This window comes from Aythya marila (assembly GCF_965140915.1).
Source record: "Aythya marila genome assembly, chromosome: Z".
Taxonomy (NCBI): Eukaryota; Metazoa; Chordata; class Aves; order Anseriformes; family Anatidae; genus Aythya; species Aythya marila.
In genome coordinates this window covers 46759840-46780242 of record NC_139080.1, presented here as the reverse complement: position 1 = coordinate 46780242, position 20403 = coordinate 46759840, and the positions used below count along the sequence as shown (strand labels likewise).

Sequence of the window (20403 nt, the reverse complement as noted above, 5' to 3'; positions counted from 1 at the left end):
TGGTGCATCTGTTGTCCATTAGGACACCAAGACTTCCTCTGTGGATCCGCCTCTTAGCAGTAGCCTACACTGTTGCATGGGCTTATTTTATCTTTTATCCCAGAAGAAACACCTTGTACTTGTTCTTGCTAAACTTTATGGTATTTCTGTCACCCCTTTTCTTCTGCCTGCCCAGTTGCTGCCTTGCCATCCAGCATATTTACCCCTTCCCCCAACTTAGTATCAGTCACAAGCTTTCTGAGAGTGCACTCTATCCTGTCTTCCCTACTGTTAATGAAGACTTTAAACAGACTGATGCCTGAAAGACCACTGAACATCAGCTAGACTTTCATCATTGATTGTCCACTTACCCACCGACATCTCATCAATCCAATGATGTGGAAATTACAGAAAAATGTTGATGGTTTTGCTAAAGTCAAGGTATATAGTGTTTACTGCTCTCCCCCCTGTCCACTGTGCCTGTTGTCAAAAAAAAAAAAAAAAAGAAGTTTTGTCAGGCATGATTTGGCCTTGGTTAATCCATGTCAGTTGTCTCTAATTACCTTTTTTGTATGTCACATAGCATATAAGAGGACTTGCTCCATGAACTTTCCAGGTAGTGAGGAAAGGCTGACTAGTCCCTGGCTCTCTGGGCCCTACTTCTTGGCGTTCTTGAAAGTGAGCGCAACATTTTCCAGTCATCAAGAAGCTCACCTAATTACCAAATTATTTTAAGGATTAAAATGTTAGTAGTTTAACTGTGACAACATTGGATGTTGTGATGATATTGGCCAGCTCTTCCAGTGCTTTCAGATAGCTCTTAGACTCCTTTTTTTTTTTTTTTTTTTTTTTTTATCTTCTGTGGCTACTACTGACCTACCTCATACTTTGTTGGGACAAGAGAAGTCTTTACCAATCAAAACTGAAGAAAAAAGGCCTCAGACAATTCTGCAGTTCCCACGGCCCTAGGTCCGTGTCATTTGATCCTCAAAAAATGTCCCTGAACAAACCAACATGGGCTCTTCTGAAATCCATAGCTGTACTTCTGTGTTTGTTTGCTTGCTTTCTCACTGTCTTGTCTGTGGATCTTAAACTCCACAGTCTCATGTTTGATGCAACAAAGACTAGCCTTGATATTCACGTCTTCATTTTTTAACTTGTCTAGGAGCAGAAGTTTTCAATAAAGCACCTTTCCTAGTTGGTTCATTGATTACAAACATATAAAAATTGTCCTCATTTTTCAGAAATCTTCTGGATAGTTTGATGAAGAAAACCCCTTGTACTTTGTAGCTCATTTCCTTTGACTTCAGTTATGACTTGAAATTTGTCCAGATCACAGTCAGCCTGCATTATAACCCAACATTTTGTGACTAAGATCATTTGGTGAATCTGTTCACATCTTGGTTCCATTAATTATTTTGGAACTGCTGTTTGGGTTATGCTGTACCCTGTAGCACTGATTTGCACATACAGTAAGATTGAACAGCCTTATTTCTTTACTCTTGCACAGACGTGCCAAATCAGAAGTGTTTCTGGATAAACCTGGCCACAAAATTTGTTATGCCTAAAAATTACCAAATTCTGGTATACATGTTATTTTCATTAAAATATTTTTCAGCTCCAGGATTTATGTTTCTCTCAGGCTGTCCAAACATTGGAAACAATTCTGAATGTAAAAGCTCATTTGGTGGCTTTCAAGGATGTATGCGGCTCATTTCTATTGGCAACAAAGCAGTGGATATGAATTCAGTTCAGAAAAATATTTTTGGCAATTTCAGCGATCTTCAGATAGATTTATGTGGCATTATAGACAGGTAAGAAAATTATATATATTTATTTATATACTTGATTTGTTGTTGTTATTGTTTCAAATACTGACCTCATGACCAGGAACAAAATGCTTACAAAATTGCATGCTTCTTTCACAAACATTCAATGGTACAGAAGATTTTCAGTATACATAGAAAAGCAAATAGAAGACGTTGTTGCACTGCAAATAAATTTCCAATATCTGAGGTTAAAAATATTTGATGTTTCTGGCTAATTTTTATTTTGTTGTTGTTGTTGTTGCTTGTTTTGTAACACTGTAGACACAAATCTCTGACATTTGAAATCTCATTCATCATTTGAAATCCTATGCTCTTTACAAATGATTGCTCTTTCTATATTCTACCCATCCAGAAACATAGTGGAAACATCCTCACAAACAGTGAGCAATCTTTATTTTATGCTCAGGTCAGAATTAATTGTAACTAGTGTGTACTATAGGGTATTTTTTATTTTTTTTTTAAAAAATGACCAGTTTTAATGCCTCCCTTTGGAAGGAGGAACGTCTATACACCTTCTCCAAAATAGAACAAGTGGCAGGAATTTGCTGGAGTTCAGTGTGGAGGAAACAGAATCTCTGTTAGAGATTTCTATTTGGAATATAGGATATGTTTCTTCTCAACTTTTCCTTACCCTACAGCCTTTTGATTCATTTTCTCATTTTTCACTTATTTCACCATCTCCTTCTTCCCCTTTCTAATAGCCTTTGTAACACTTCCTACTTCCTTCTAGCTTCTAAAGCACCATATTGCTGTATTTCAACACTCTGGAATAATTTTCATTACACTGTGTTTTTTGTTTGTTTGTTGTTGTTGTTAGTAGTAAGAATGAGGAGCAGAGTCAGGTTTAAAGAATGATATTCTTTAGTTGAACACTTAAATGGAGATCTAAACAAGAATTTGAATAGAAAATATCAAGAAATTGACTGATAAGTTAATTGGTACTGACTACTTTCTCTTTTTAACATAGATATTTGAATCTGTATGTATGTATATAACTAGGGAGCACTCAAAATGTTAAACTCAGAGCTGTGATTTGTGAACAATCATTTGCTCCATAATTAAAGACATGTTATGAAATAAATTCAGAGAAAGTGGTATGTTTTACATATTCTGGTACATAGTAAAGCATTTACTATATGTTGGTTTTATATAAAAAATATATATATATATTATAATAAAATAAAAAATTGTGACTTATATATATAAAGTTAGTGGGTCCTAGCACACAGAAATACAGAATTATTTACAGTGTTCCAGATGGCATGGCATTTGCACTGAGCAAATGTATTGTGTTTACAAGGCAAGGTTTTTGTAGTGAGGGGCTGCAGGGGTGGCCTGTGTAAGATGGGTCCAGAAGCTACCCCATGCTTGATAAGGGCCAGTTTCAGCTGCCTCCAAAGGAACCCACCACTATCCAATAAGCAATGTGGGTTGTGCCTCTGTGAGTGCAGATTTAAGAAAGGGAAAAAAAATGCTAAGCAATAGCAGCTGAGAGAGTGAGGAGAGATAAACAGACCAGCAGACACCAAAGTTAGAGCAGAAGGTGCAGGAGGGGCTTCACATGCTTTAGCAGAAGTTCCCCTGCAGCCTGTGAAGAAGCCCAGGGTGGGGCCTGCTGTCCCCCTGCAATCCATGGGTCCCACGGCAGAGCAGATCTCCACACTGCAGCCCATGGAGGAGCCCCTGGTGGAGCAGGTGGATGTGGCCTGAAGGAGGCTGCGGCTAATGGAGAGCCCCCACAGGAGTACGCGCCAGGCCTGAGCTGCAGCCCACGGAGAGGAAGCCACAGAGGATCAGTGGGGTCTGGGGGGGGCTGCCACCCACCTGTGCTAGAGCAGTTTACTCCTGACAGATGGCCCCCATGGTATGGATCCGTATTTGGAGCAGTTTTTGAAGAACTCCTGCGTGTTGGAAGTCCCCTCAGGATCAGTTCAGGAAGGACGGCATCCAGTGGGAGCGACCCCATGCTGGAGCAGGGACAGAGAATGACCGTGAAGTGTTGAGAGATGAACTGTGTTCAGAGATGAAGTGTTAAGGACTGACCACAACCTCCATTCTGCTGTGACACTTGGTGGAAGGAGGTAGAAGAGGTTGGATGGGGCGGGGAGGTATTTTTTGTTTGTTTTGGGTTTCTCAGTGCTCTAGCCTGTAAGTAGTAAGTGATAATTTTTATTAATCCCCTGATGCTCCGTGTTTTGCTTATTTTTTTATTTTTTTTTTCTTTCTGTAATAGTAACTGTTGAGTGATCTTATATTCTTATCTCAACCCTTGAGCGCTTTCCTTCATATTTTCTCCCCCTTTCCCTTTGAGGAAGGGGAATGAGAAAATAGTTGTGATGGAGTTGGGCTGCCCAGCTGAGTAAAACCACTATAGTAGTGATAGTAGTGCAAGTTTTTTTTAGAATTTTAGCCTACCTGTTTAACTTTTTGTTGCTGTACCAACTGTACTGTACCAAGAATGTTATATATATATATATAAATATATATATATAAAACATTCTTATCTTATAAGAAAGGCTATATATATACATATTTATATATATAGTGTAAGATTTTATATATATATATATATTATATATTATATTATATATTATATATATTTATATATAGTGTAAGTCTTTCTTATAAGATACGTTTTTTTTGTTTGTTTTTGTTTTGTGCGTGTGTGTCTGTCAAAAACATAAAAATATTTTGTTGTTGCTGTTGTTTGGGCTTTTGTATACCACTTAAACTTCCCAGTCTTTTGCACGATGTTTTCATTAGCTTTCTGACACAATATTAATCCTTTTCTTTCTGAATTTCAAATTTCACAATGATTGTCATATGCCTTCCTACCTTAACAAAATAGAAGTTAATTAAATTGATGAAAATAAATTGAATTATGTACATTATATTTTGTTTGAAAATAAACCATTTCTTTAGAAGCATTCTTGGTCTTGTATTAGCCTGTCTGGGAAAAAGTATTTCCTTCCATTTTCTTCACACGTCCCATTGCCTTTGCTGCCTGTTTGCTTCTGCAAAATGTGCTGTTTTGTTCCATTATCTGGAACAAAATTCATGTTTCTTTTTACGAAACTATTTCTACATCTCACCATAAACGCAGCTGATAACATGTATTCTCCTTCTCTTCTGTCACCTTTAAAATTTCTTACACATATTAACAGTTTTCAATAGCCTTTATAATTTTTTATATCCTATAATTTTGAGACAATGGTCTCACACTATAATGATTTCTACACGTCTTTAGTTTTTCAAGTACTCAGTGTTTTTGCCACTACGATCCAAATGGTAGAAACTTTTCCTAGAGCTGAGGGCAAGCATACAACTTACTTATCCTTGACTCATCATAAGCGTCACATTTTCAAGTTATTTACATTTTCAAAATATTGAAATGCCACCCAAATACTGGAGTTACTGATTGCTTTGATATTAGAAAAAGTGTTGAACAATTTTTTTAATGTTTTAATGTAATATAGTGCATGAATACAAATAAAAATTACCGTTCAAATAGTGATCTGAAATTAGTGAAAATAATTATAGTGATCTGAAATAAACTGAAGATAATTATATTGACTGCATTCTATATCTTTCATATATAAACATTCAGCATAAAGGAAGTGTTCTTTATATTTAGTCTTTATTGACATTTATTCATTTTCATGTATTATCCTGTTATTTTTAAACAAGCAAAAACTCCCAACCGTTTCCTTATTTTTTTTTCCTTAGATCCAAAACCTTTCTAATTCCTTCTCGTATGTTTCTAATATGATGACTCTCACATGCCTTCTTCATTTAGCCTTTTCATTGTCTAATATCTTTATATTGCTTCATTGTTCATATTCCTCTTGGGCATGCAAATAAATCTCTTAATATATTTCTGTTTAATATCGTTTCTCTCAGGTCCTTTGTCTATACTGGTTTAATAACTACTAATTGTGCATAAACAAATGATAAAATAACTTTAAATTAATAGGCCAAAATGTCATTCTAAATGCTTTACAAATTTAGTATATTTAATCTCTGAAGAGAGAGTACCAGATGAATCTATTATAATTACATCAAGCCTTGCACAGGAACATGATTTCCTATCGGGAGTTACTGCTTTTAGTGTCTTGGCAGCAGTATGTTGTATAAACAAACAAACAAATACACACCAGAATAGCAGGGTATTTAGTGATAAGACAAGGAGTAATGATTTTAAACTAAAAGAACATAAATTTAGATTAGATATTAGGAAAAAAATTGTTACTGTGGTGGTGGTGAGGCACAGGAACAGGTTGTCCAGAGAAGTTGTGGGTGCCCTACCCCTAGAACTGTTTAAGGTGAAGTTGGCTAGAGTTTTGAGCAACCTATTATGAAGGTGTCCCTTGTCATGGTGGGGGGAATGGGAGGGGAAATTAGTTGATCTTCAAGGTCCCTTTCAATACAAAGCATTTTATGGGTCTATAAAGTAATAGCTATGTATGTGTATATAAAAAAGACAGTGGCGCTGGGAATTTTTTCTCTTTTAATAAATAAATGATAAATATACAACAGTAATGAAATTTGTAGCAATTAATTGTTATTTCCAAAAAAATAGATTTTTCTTGGCATAGTCTCACAAGTTTATTGCATAATTAGTAACTTTCTGATAGGTAATAAGAATAGGGGGAAAGCTGAAGAGAAAATATTTTTCTAGTAGCGTTAAAGATATCTTCTTCAAAAAGACTGAAGAATATCTTAATTCATGTTGTTATATGTTATATGCAAATATAACATATGCAAAATCATGTTTCATGATTTTGCTTCTACTGATAAGTGTAAATGCCAAGTAAGAGAAAGGAAAACAGAGTGAGAATGCTGTTTGTTTCTCATTTTAGATGCTTGCCTAATTACTGTGAACATGGTGGAGAATGTTCACAGACCTGGAACAGCTTCTACTGTAACTGTACCAATACTGGTTACAAGGGAGCTACTTGTCACTATCGTAAGTATACGATTTTTCTAGCTGTTTTTGTTTGTCATAGATTCATCCTTGCCCTCTTTTTCTTTCCTCCTGGAAGTGTGACATCTGTATTAATCATTTATATTAGATTTTTTTCTGCCATGTAAAGAAAATGCCATGCCATTCAGAAGCTAGTTCAAACAAAGGCCTTGAGTATTCGAAATCTGTTAACAGAATAAACTCATTGTTTATTTGTGTCTGTTTCATGTTTTAATAGGTTACATGAGATGGTTGGTAATATCTTCTGTCCATAGTTCCACCATATGAATCAGCAAATCATTCATAATTCTGTTTAGGACAAGAATATATATACATATATATTATGTCAGTAGGACTACAGTCTTGTGTAAACATCATCACATGCATGAACACATAGTTTGTTGAATCAGTGAGCAGGTTAGGTGATATTCCAGTAGGGTGAATTCAGCAAAACTGGCATAACAAAGCAAATAAACAAAAAGATCACCTATTAAATCTTGCTTGGATAAACTCAACAACTGTGTTGACTTTTCAAATAGTACACATACTTTTGAATACCACAGTGCATAATCTATACCTATGAGAAGAGTAAACTGAAGATGAGCTTGCTTTTATTTTTTTTATTACTATTTTTTTTCAGTTTAGATGAACATTATCTAAACCTTATAATTATTTTTTTTTCCTGAATGTAGTGACTCTTTCTTTTTGATAGAGTATTTTCAAATCTTGTTGTTGTTATAGCAGACAGTCCAGAAAAGAATCACTATAATAGTATGACTTTGATTGCTATGGATGAGTTGGCTAATGTGGTCTAGTTGTGGAATTGTCATTGATTACATGTGTAATGACAGATTTGAAGTAAGTAGTTCATTTGATCATAAAGAAGTTGTCACAAACTTTTCTTCAGGAATTGACTGATATAAAACATAGATGACATGGGACTGAGAAGCTTCCATTTTGTCTGTTTATTTTGTTCTTTTATACTCTGATAATTTATTTACCATGACATTACTATGTAAAGAAAAAGAGAAGAAAACATGAACCATGAAAGTCAAAAAATACTAGGAAACAATTAGAATATCTAGTAACACTGATTATTTTTTGCTGTATGTAAAGGCATGTAAATAAATGTCAGATTTAATTGAGACTGTTAAAGCTTGGCTTCTCAAAATCTGATTCCCAGGGTCTAAATGATACTCTTAGCTTTCACATTAGATGACTGTTTCTAAACCACCCCCCCTTTTTTTTTTTTTCATTTTAAATCTATATTTCAGTGTTTCCTTCCTGAAATTTCCAGCCTGAAATACAGAAGAAAATACTCAAAAATGTTCCTTGTGATCATCCCTCTATATATAATTAAATGTGCTTCACAAATTCAAATGGAAGTAAAACTTCATGTGATTTCTTCTGTATTCTTTAGCTTTGAATGTACACAACTTCTTTCCCCCGTACAAAGGCCCCAAACATTTTTATTTTTATTCACAGAATAAAATATAGCACGATGCTATTGCATTTATGATGTTCTTTTACAGCTATCTACGAACAATCATGTGAAGCCTATAAGCACAGAGGGAACACTTCAGGCTTTTACAATATCGATTCAGATGGAAGTGGCCCCTTGGGACCGTTTCTTGTATACTGTAATATGACAGGTGAGGTGATAAACTGTGTTAACTCTCTGTTGGGTTACATGCTCATTATATTGAAGTAGAGTTTATTAAGCAAGAAGCCTCTGTAGCTCACAATTTTAACATATAGATGCACAACAAAATGAAGGTGACTCCTTGGGTCAGAATACCAGGCAAAGAATTAGGCATAGAAATTAAAATAATAACAGGATTTAGGCTGTAAATCTAAAACTTGTTGTTGTGCTTTGCATAAGTGGGACATTTGTTCCATAAGGAGAGAATGCCATGTTAGTTCATTTTTTTGGGAGCAGCTTTGTTTTCATTGTGGTTACAGCCTCTATGAGGACTTTTAAATAAATTAGGAACATGTTATGTTTTATGAGAATACTACTGACTTTTCCCTGAAGGCTTCTGAAAAATTATAATTCAGAACTGGCCTTTGTTTGATGTAAGGAATACAGACATTAAGATTCATTTTTCAGACAATTAGTAGATCTTTTGGAGAATGAAAATTCAACCAGTAAGACTCTCACAGCCTCAATTTCAAGCACACAACCTCCTTTTCTTTATATGTGACTACATCGCTAGAAGTTTTAGATGTCAGTTTGTTGTCAGTCAGACTGTTAACAAACAGTTTAATTTGTCTATGCATGCCTATCAATGTGTGTCCTTCCAATTAAACTACATTTAAATTTATTTTTGAAAATTAGTATTACTTTATTTGTAGTTGTTTCATTTTCTTTAGTTTCTCCTTATTTGATCTTCTTCCAGTAAAAAGGATTAAATCACTTAGTTATTTCATTTAAAAAGATACATTGTGACAATTCAGTTTTACATTTTTAACTGTACAAAAGATTACTTGAATAAGCTATGATTGAATTTGGCTCATTTATGTCCTAAGTGCTGAAATTTTACTTATAAACCATTTCATAATCTTGTGATTTGGGTTTTTAAACAATTTTTGTAAACTACATTTAGCCTGCTCTGAGGAACCTGCTTTGGCAGGGGGGTTGGACCCGATGATCTTTCGAAGTCCAATCCAACCCCTACAGTTCTGTGATTCTGTGATTACTGCAAAATAATCACAGTCACATGTATTTCTTGAGAGACTGACAGGACTGTCTGCCAATAGCATTAGTTGAATTTCACAGCAGTATAAAATTCTTTAGATCATATATATTTTTTAGATTTATACATACTGAAATAATAGAAATTCTTAGTTTTAATCAATCTGTGTAATTTAACTTGTCTTACCATCTCAGCTCCTGACTTTGACTTATGCAGTAGGCTATGTTAGCTCACAGAAAACACACTTCAGATTGGCACAGACCCTTAAAAAGAAATATCCTTGTGTTCTATGAGACTAAACGAAATGAAATAATCCTGACGGAAAGAAGTTTTTTTTGCGTTTCTTTTTTTTTTTTTTTTTTAATATGTGTCAGGTGTGTCTGTAGCATCTGATGTGTGTCCATGAACAGCTGTTACAGTTTTCCTCAGTCACTTCCTATTCATCACATTAAGAAAACTTTGTTGATCAGTTCTTCATCTTAGGATGCAGACAGGATGCACCCTTTCCCAGTTTTCTCATAACTGATATCCTCTTTTCCCACCAGAGGCAGGGAAAGCATATGTCCACATTTCTTGCAGCACTGCCTGGACATTCATGTAGATTTATATTTTGGCAGATGGTAGGCACCTTTCCCCACTTTTATTTTTGGAGGTTAATTTCAGTATGAAAAGCCAACAGCCCACAGTGGTAGTTAAGATGACACATTTTCAGTGATGTGTTAAAAATTAAAAAAAATTTCCTTTTTAATTTAGGGATTTGAAAATGTGTGTGAGTGTGATAGGTGATCAGTTTGTCTCTTAATGTTTGTATTCAGAATACCCTTTAAATATGTTTTTGTTCATGTGCATATACAGAAATAAATGTTTGCTTTTTTTTTTTTTTCATACCATGAGCATATGCTTAATAGTATTATGTAATTTGGCAAAAATTAGATAAGGATAAAGTTGTTCAAGTAGACCCCTTTTTGTATTGTATTTTTGAGCAGGTATCTCACTGTGATGTTTCCTCAAGTTTTCTGATGAATACTTATTCTTTAAGTGACCGCCAGTTCTTTGCTTATTATAGACATCTTCCAGTGTCGACCACGTGTGGTCTATAGGATATTAAATAAAGTACAACTCTGTGAAATAGTTAGAAATATTAAGTAGCATTCTAATATTCACACTAATATTGGAATTTTAGCAATTTTCTATAATTGAAGCCACTGATGATAGCAATATTGATTATAACAATTGAATCAGTATTACTACCATACTTAAATATATTTCTCATGCCTTCTTAAAATGCATTCTTTATTAAATTACAAAAATATCACAAAGAGGAATCTACGTTTGACTTGACTGCCCCAACCTGGCTTTACCTGAGAGCTTACAAACCCCTACCTTGACATGGATTTCAGTCATGGGGGTTAGATGCTCACAGGCACAAACTCAGTGTGTCTCTTCATACAGCATAAACTCAATATTTCTCTTTTCATAGCTAAGCAGACTTGTCCAAAGTACAAAACAGCATTAACATGTTAGTCTTTATCAGCCACCCATATTTGAGTTATCTTCCATTATATATATTGATATATTATTTAATTATATATATTTATATCAATATATATCAATATATACAATTATGTAATTGTATATATTATTACATAATATATATGTATATTACATATATATATTTGTATATATTATATTATACATGTATATAATATATACAATTATATAATTGTATATATTGATATATATATCTTATAAAGAAACTGAGGGAGTAATCTCTGTACACACAAGAAATGTGTCTGATATTTTTTCTCTGAACAAACAAGGAGAGTGTCTGATATTCCTCGTATGCAAACTATAAGTAAGGCTGAGTGACCAATGCATTCCTGTAGCCCTTCTTGTTGTTCTCGATGTCCTTGGACAGATGCGATTCTATGTGGGCATTAGGTTTACTAACTTTATCCCTGGCTGCTCAAACAATGTCTCTGGGTCCCTCTTCCTTTCAGGGCTTTATCCCATGGTACTCCACCAAGCAGATTCTTGAAGAGGTCAAAGTCTCAAAGTCTGCTCTTCTGAAGTCAAAGCATCCCCAGGCAGAGTTCCGAATACTCCAGCTGGTCACTGACATAGAGAGCAAAAACCCCTCCTTGTCTCCCCTGAACATCTTTCCAAAAAAAAATGTATCCTTCCATTCCAACACTCCAGTCATCCCACTATGTCTCTGTAAGGCCAATAAGATCAGAGACCTGTAGGCATATGTACTCTTGTTTATTCCCCATACTGTGCCTATTTGCGTAAAAGTACTTAAAAGGTGCACCTCAGCAGGGGCACCTCACTTAGGAAGCAGTGTTCCTAGAAAGTATTTGGGGGATTTCTCCATAATGGTTCCTTCTAGGCATTTCCTTACTAACCTTCAAGTGCTGGAACGTACTCTCATGGCCCTGAGGCTGGGCTAAAAATTCCAGTTCCCCCTGCTTATTACCATGATATGGGTATTTCTGTAGGGGCATTTAAATTGAGCTCCCGCTGAAACTTTTTTTCCTATCTATGGACAGCCATTGCTGACATCTTAACATTTCTTAAAATCATTAAGAAATGAGTGGGTTGATATTCCTCTCTCCTGGTGGATTTAATTTAAAATTTTCTTCATAAGCTTGGAAAGTCTGGAACTCAAGTTGTTCTTTCCCTCCTCCAAGAGATAGACCCCATCTGACCTCAGTAGACCATGTTTCTCAAAGCAAATCCCATGGTCTAAGTAGCCAAATCGTTGGCCATGGCACCAGTCCCATAACCATTTGTTGATGATTAAAGTAGTTAGCATATGGCTTCCAGTAGCTTTTAAGGCAAAACCTTCATATAATTGTGATGTTAGTTTTCGTTCTCATTGTTTGTTTTTGCATAGTGTTAAGTTTTTACAATTAAAATTCTTTCAACCATTATTATAGAAAGTTAAAAGACTTCTAATGCAAGACTATCAGTGACATCAACATAATTGAAAAGCTATTAAACTGCTTGGTTGCTCAATGCAGTAGAATAGCTGCAAGTTAGAGAAGGTTGATTTCACAGCAGACTGCATACCTTAACACGTACCTTTTATAAGTGTACAATGTATTGTTTATCATTCAAACATTTGAATTATATTTATATGCAAGTATTTTCTGCTCTTTTATTATAAGAGCATCACACTAGAAGATATACTTATATATATTAAGTAACATCTGGGGTACTGAATATTTGCTACTAGTTCATGAAAAACAAACAAACAAAAACTCATAGAAACAGTTCAATTGCTTCTAGAATAAATATATATATATTTAATATTTTGTATGTTCCCACTTTAAATGAATCTTAAAAGCTTTCTACACAATGCCATAAAGCAGAGAGCTGCCTTACCCAGCAGTATCTGAGCTATGTGTTTTTCAGGAAAATGCAGCTCTTAATTCTGAACTACTACTTCATCGTGTTACAGTACTGAGTCAAAAAGGCATAATTTAAAGGGTGCCAAAAATCAATATTACCTTGGGTATTTTGAGGCGTCTCTCTATTGAACTATGAAAGCTTTCAGAGGGGTTTCTTAATTCTTGACTAAATACAGATTTTGAATAGTATTGCAAATAAAGATTAACATTTGATTTTAGATGGTTAGAAACACTTTCGTATGACCCAAGTTTTATACTAAATACAGTATCTGCAAGCTCCTTCTGCTTCTTTATGTAGCCGCAAGACAGCATGTCATTTATTTCAAGAGGAATCGCTTAATTTCAATTTTAATGTCAAATGTACTATTGTTTTAATGTGGGATGGAATTTAGTGTTATTTCATAAACAATTTAAGCCTAGAAAAAAATAATAGCGATAGTAACTGGCCTTCTTTCCTTCCTTCTTCCCTTCCTCTTTCCTAAGAAAAGAGAAAAAATTGTCTTTGTTTATTGTTTTCTTTCTCAATAAACATAACAAGCTGAATGCCAGTTACAGACACAGTGTGGTAATGTACATATAAATAGAAGCAATGATTAATTGGTTTCATTTTTGCTACATGATTTATGTCTCTGTTTCATAATGCACAAATGCATTTTTTGTAATTAGAGAAATCTCTTTCAAGTTTGGTGTATTTGATCATACTTTTCTTTATTTTTACCATTACCAACTTATGCAACTACTTCAGATTCTTTATTATTTTTCACGTGTTTTGAAAGATGCAACATGGACCATTATACAGCACAACAACACCAACTTAACCAGAGTCAAAAGTGCTAAGCGAGAGAACCCACACACTGTGTTTTTCAAGTACTCTGCCAGCCTAGACCAGCTTCAAGCTGCAATTAACCATGCAGAACACTGTGAACAGGAGCTTGCTTACCACTGCAAAAAATCAAGGCTTTTAGATAAGACAGGTAAGTAAAGCAGACAAATCGTGTTATGGTGCATACTGTGTTTTATTTCACTGTCTCTAGTAAAGGTATTTATTTCTATCAAGGGTATGGCTTTTTGCTACACTGGAATAAGAACAACTTCATTAAGCTAGTACTCAGAATCCTGTAAAATACTGAGAGGTATTTGCACAGGAAAAACACTACTACTCTGGTAGTCTGATTTCCAAGTGTTTTAAATATTACTGAGGGAATTACTTAGGAAACATCTCTTTCAAAGGACACAAACTAAAGCATAGATATCAGCAGTTAATTGCTGAATGTTTTTTGAACAGTCATTGTCTGTATAATAGGTGCTTTATGTAAAGCACTGATAACATTAAATTTCCACAGTCCAATAAAATCAATCATAGGAAAAGAAACGATAGATAAATTGTGGATGAATGCAAATATACAAACAAAAAAAAATAGATATGAGTGGGGTTCCTCTGATATACTTCAATAAAAAAATAAGGTATGTAGTCTTCTTAAGTCTTAACATTCATTGACTCACAGCTGAGGTTAATAAAAATCCTTTTTAAGTACTATATATAACATGGACATAAAAATGCATTTTTTGATGATTTTTGAAAAATTAAGCCAGATTATTTGAACTGACTAGAAACTCTGATGCATTTTGAGTTAAATTATTAGAATTGTTTTCTAGTAAGCAGAAAGTAGGGCTCAGAGTTCAATTTATTTTATTTTTTTTTTTTACTTAAACCATTTCTTTACATATGCTTCATCCTTATCTCTGTCATGGACATAGATGGATTTTTTCTTAGACTAGCATTCACTCTTGGCAGAATATCTGTTCCAAAATGACCCTGCAGCATAAAAGATGAGCCTACTAAATAAGGTGTTCCATTGAACTTCCCTTTTACTTGTCGACTCCAAATTCAAGTTTTAGTTAGATATTTGAAAGCCTGGCTTACATCAAGCAGAAGGTTTTAAGATTGTGTTGTCTAGGTATTTCACTTTATTTATTTATGTATTTATTTTATAGCTATTACTCTGTTACACAGCGTAAGTTAAGAAAAAAAAAAGTCTTTTTCAACTCACCATCTTCCTTGGAGAATTCAATCTGTAAATCATGAAAAAAGGGAAAAATTAACAGGTCAGAGAAGGAAGCAGGGAAAAACTTACAGAAGCAGAGATACACTAAGACTGCACAGCTATGCAGCTTTTGTTAGAAAGCTAAAGGAGCACAATCAGTTGCTAAGCCATCTAACATTTGGAGGTTTGAATGGTATGTATAAATAACCGTGAGAAAGTTATTTGAACGTTCTGCAGATTCTCTGAAATCACTATTTTTTACCTTTTTAAAACATTAATACAGATTATGCTAAAAGCAACTTTTTTGAAGAGTAGACTTTAGTCTGTTCTGAAGAAGAAAAAAGAAAAAAAGAGATCTCAAGAGAGTGTTGAGGTAAAAGAAAGCTAGAATCTACTGATTATCAGTCTTGGATTTGGTATGAAGGTTGTTTAAAAAAGGCAACCCTGTGTTTTTGATAGAGGAATGAACAATGCCTATTGAAGAGAACTTTTTTTTTTTTTACGTTTTCAGTTTGAAAGCAGGCAGAGGTGCATTTTTATGACTTTTTTTGAGGATGTATTAACTTTGCATACCTTTTTAGGCAAGCTTAATTAAATCACTTCTTCAAAATAAAATTCAGATGTTAGTGGTTGTAACATTAGTTGCTGTTCAGGTTAATGAATCACCGTTAAACTACATAGACTAAATACCTAGCTTAGCACAGAACTGTCATGCAGAGCTATCTGCAAAATTAAATGCATGAATACTGCTGAGTTATCTTTCTCAGAGATTTCAGTAAGCTCTTAGAAACAGTTAAGCTATCTGTTGTTAAGCAAAATGGGCAGTGCCTACATCAGTTAAACACCAGTTAAAACCTGGATGCATGCTGATTAACTACAAGTACCATGTTGTAAATATATCCTAAAGTATTTTTAGACTGAAAAATATTTTTCATCTCTGAACACCACAAAATGTAAATCCTGGACTTTGTCTCAGATGCTGCAAGAGTAAGAATTCCCAAATCCTCAAATTTGACATCCTTTTCTTTCTGTCAGTATAATTTTTCAGCTTGCTTTCATGGAAGGAGAAAAACTTAGAACTCTAACACCTTTTGAAAATTTTATGGTCATCTCTGCATGAAAGAATTCTCTCATTTGTCTCCTGGATTTCAGAGAGCTGTGGGGTTTGGAGGGCAAAGGAATTAGGGATCTTTTCTTGTTTTCATTTTATTCTTCAAAATCTGTATTTCAGTTGAAAAGAGAGAGAAGAGAAAATATTATTTGTTCTTGCTGTAGAGTAGTGATTTTTTTTTTTTTTTTTTTAACTGTTGCTGGAAAATACAGTTCTGGTCTTCTGAGAACTTTGAAATATATTTGTCACATACATTTATGTTAAATATGCCATTTTTATCTTGTTTCAGTAGTTATGAACTCTAACAAACATTTAGGATCTCAGTGTGACACAGTACCATAAATTCATACATTTAGAAGTTTAATTAGAAATTTTAATAATGATGTTGCACTTATAAATGTGAATTATAATTAAATTTGATAAGATGTTCATCCCATTTTGAAGAGTTCGTAGAGCTAAATAAGAATTTTATTTGGAAAATAAATGTTTTTAAAAATTGAGGAAGCTTTAGGAAAGCAAAGTGATCTAATTTGCAAATTTGGAAGGAATAGCTTGCTGACTTAGATATTATTTCATCTGTTCAGCACCTGAATGTGGTCTTAATTGTGGTTTAGCCCCAGCAGGTAGGTAACAGCTACCCCACAGCTGCTCACTCACTCTCCCCAGGTGGGATGTAGGAGAAAAGCAGAGAGGTAAAAGTGCAAAAATTCATAGGTTAAGGTAAAAATGGTTTAAAAAAGCTATGTGTGCAAGAAAAACAAAGCAAAGAACTCATTCACTACTTCCCATCAGAAGGCAGATGGTCAGTGACTTCCAAGTAAGCAGGGCTCATCACAATTAATGGTTTCTTGGAAAGATAAATGCCATCATTCCAAATGCTATATCCTGTTCTTCCCCTGGCCTCTCCTGGATTCCCCTGCCCTCCCTTCTCCTTCCCCTCCCTTTTTAACCCAGCTTTTACTGAGCATGGTATCATATGGTGTGGAAAATTCCTTTGGCCAGTCTGGGCCAGCTTGCCTGGCTGTGTCCTGCTTCTTGTACACTCAAAACCTTCTCACTGGCAGGGCAGCACAAGAAGCAGAAAAGTCCTTGGTTCTGTGCAAGCAATTAACTGTGACAGCTGAAAAGATTTCTGTTCTAGCATGTCTATTTTAATTGAAAATCCCAAGCACAACATTCCACCTATGAAGAAAATTCACTCTATCCCAGCCAAAAGAAGGGCAATCTTCACCAAGTCTTCCTGCTGAGGATCACCTTTCTGAATTTATTTGTTGCTTTTTATAAATGAATCTTTGAATTACTTTAAAGTCAGTATTGAAAAACAAAAAACAATCACAAATAGCTAACAACTGAAGTAAACCTGATATTGGAACAAAATTAAGTAACATTTTACTGCAAATTACTTTTTTCTATCTCATTGATTATGACCACAATGAAATATCAGGATTTGAAATATAAATATACACATTAACAAATTTTCTGCTGAGTTTAATCCCTACCACTTGTGTGATCTATAATCTTTGCCATCTGTTCCTGTTGAATAAAATTTTGATTATTATCACATGAAATATTCTGGGGACATGCAGGCCCCAGTAATAGTAATTCAGTCCCCAGATAGTAATTCTTATATGACTATTCTTAACTAAGAATAAATTATATTAAATCAGCCTAGATAGCATTTGTAAACTATGTCATGAGAAAACTTACATGTTATTATATTAATATAGTTGTTATGAAGAAAGTTCTAACCCTTTTTACTAATAGCTTTATTTTGATTAGGCAATGTTTAGAGATAGAAGAAGAATCACAATCTGGACTAATCTGTATTAATTTGCAGTATTTCAGTAAATACTCTTTCTCACCCTTCCATAAGAGCAAACAACTGAGACCAGCTTTTAAATACACTTCAATATCCCTAGCCAAAGGCTGGGAATATTAATTCAAAACTACAATGTAAAGCTAAAGCATCCTGTTGTTACAACAGAAATGTACTGTTTTTTACAATTCTAGTTGGAAATTTTTGAAATGTTGTCTGATAAATTATTTATAACCTGTCACTAGGTTTTCTTTCTCCTTTGATGGCTTGCAAACACAGACACTGATATTGGACATTGATGTCATTATGCAAGTTTGACTTTTCCAGAAACTGTTTGCATTCTTTTTTTGGCCTGCTGGACTGACAGTTATGTGGTAATGAATGTAGTGAATATGTTTATGAGCTAAGAGATTGTCAAAATAACAAAGGTCTTATCTAACAGTAAGTTTTAATAAGTAGTGATTGTTGCAGGTAAAGTTGAAAGAAGGATAAATTCTAGCTTGCTTGTGCTTGTGGGGACTGCTTCTTGGAGTTTGCAACAAAAGCAAAAGGAAATTTCTGTAGGAAACTCTTTAATTTAACTGTACTTGACTTCTTCTCATGCTCTGACTTTAAGACATGGCATCTTTCAGCCTTCTTTATTACCTGAGATGTTTTTGTCTTTCTGCTTCATATCTTTTAGGCATTGTCTGTTCTTTATATTTTTTCTGTCACTGTGTTTGCTTGATGTAACACATCAAGATGGGGAACATCTCCAATCTTCACCAGATACATCAATTTGCCTATGAGGTTTAGTCACTAACATGATTTCTACTGTCTCTGAATATGTAAATTCTGAATCTGCTATATGTGATTAATGTCTGTTTTTGGGCATTTCTGATTAACACATAGTACTATTCACCTGTTTAATGTGCATCACAGATACGAGTAGTACTCTGCAGTATTCTTAGCAGTGGAACGAATTCATCTCTGTAAAGCTTTTCTGTAACTCTCCTGATTCTATTTCTGGTACTTCCATGATCTAGAATTGATCTTTACTTGGGACTTTAAACTACTTTGATTTCTAGGGTGATGATATCTCCTTTTTCATGTACCATTTATAAATGCATTTTATAAATGGACTGCTTAAGATAAATGATTCTAATATCATGGCTGGCTGAGCCATGATAGGACCATTAGTTCCTTTTTCCACTAATGTAAGCAAATACCTGTGACAGTCATTTAATACCTGATAATGAAGTATTACAATGAATAATTACTTATCTAATGAAAGTGATAACTTTTTTTTTTTTTCTGTTTAAAGTTTTTATATTTGAGGGATGATTTTTCTATGGATATTTTAGAAACTTGTTTGTATTAAAAAAAAATAAAAAATAAAAAATAATAAAATAAGAAGAGTCAAAGATAGGACTGGGCACTGATTTTCCCAAACCTACCTTTTAGATGGGTTGCCATTGAGCTGGTGGATTGGAAGGACCAATGAAACACAGACATACTGGGGAGGTTCCTCGCCTACTGTTCAGAAATGCGCTTGTGGCATAGAGGGGAGCTGCATTGACTCCCAGCATTACTGCAACTGCGATGCTGACAGAAATGAATGGTGATTATTTTTATTATTATCATTGTTTATTCACAATATATTGTCTTGGAATATAAATAAAGAAATAAAAACCTTAGCAGATTCTTAATACCAAAAATGCTGTAAGTATAAATTAGTATAGTGACACCTGTTCTTTTTTTTTTTTTTTTTTTTTTTTTTTTTTTGAGATATAGAGCACTGTCTTAAAAAATATTGCTACATATATTAAGTGTTACTGTTAATTCTTTCAATCTGAATTTCAGGGAGTAGGGGAAGGAGTAGGAGGAGGAGTTCATTTTATGCAGAGATTTTCTAGTTTTAGAAAATATGTTATATTTTAAGATATCAGTTTTTGTGTTTAGTATAACTTCAGCTATGTATTTTAGAATGGGAAAAATAATCAAAGCCAATCTTAAAGGTATGGGGGGGGGAGGGAGTTGTTAAAATTTCTAGGAAATTTTAAGCATAATTTTTTAACTCTACATTTAAGTTTAGGCTTTTAAATTTTTATTATTATTAAAATTGGACACCCTTGTTATCAGCACAATTTATTTATTTATACATTATACTACCTATTGTAAGTGAATGGAAGTTTCTCTATGATGTAGATGTTCCACTTGTATTTGAAATTCATCTAATGTTATTTATGGTCCTATTAAAATAAGTAATATCACAGAAAAGTCCTTATCATGATGTCAAATTTGAACCTGGCTTTAAACTTCAGATTATCAGTGTACCAGATCCAGCTTTTTTAATAGCAATTCTAGGACAGTATAAAGCAGGCTGATACTTTTCAAATAAAATATTTTCCATTGAATAAACTTTTATGTCTTTAAACTTTTAAAGCATATCTAACATTTATAAGTCTTATTCAATGAGTAAGCTAATATGTGCACATTAATAAATGTATCGACATCTGCAGATAGAAAACGTTAAGAAGGTACATGGGAAGCTTCATGTCTTCATCTGTGT

At 34.0% G+C, this 20403-nt stretch overlaps 1 protein-coding gene across 1 annotated transcript in view; it reads left to right on the top strand.

Annotated features, from left to right (window-relative positions):
• Positions 1–20403, top strand: part of CNTNAP4 (contactin associated protein family member 4) — a gene marked incomplete at both ends in the record, with an annotated part of 216329 nt that overhangs the window by 155045 nt on the left and 40881 nt on the right. Inside the window, 5 exons of the mRNA XM_082782767.1 lie at positions 1622–1793; positions 6668–6774; positions 8304–8423; positions 13657–13854; positions 19296–19452. Coding sequence (XP_082638893.1) covers positions 1622–1793; positions 6668–6774; positions 8304–8423; positions 13657–13854; positions 19296–19452 — 754 coding nt within the window. The remainder of the gene's footprint in view (positions 1–1621; positions 1794–6667; positions 6775–8303; positions 8424–13656; positions 13855–19295; positions 19453–20403) is intronic.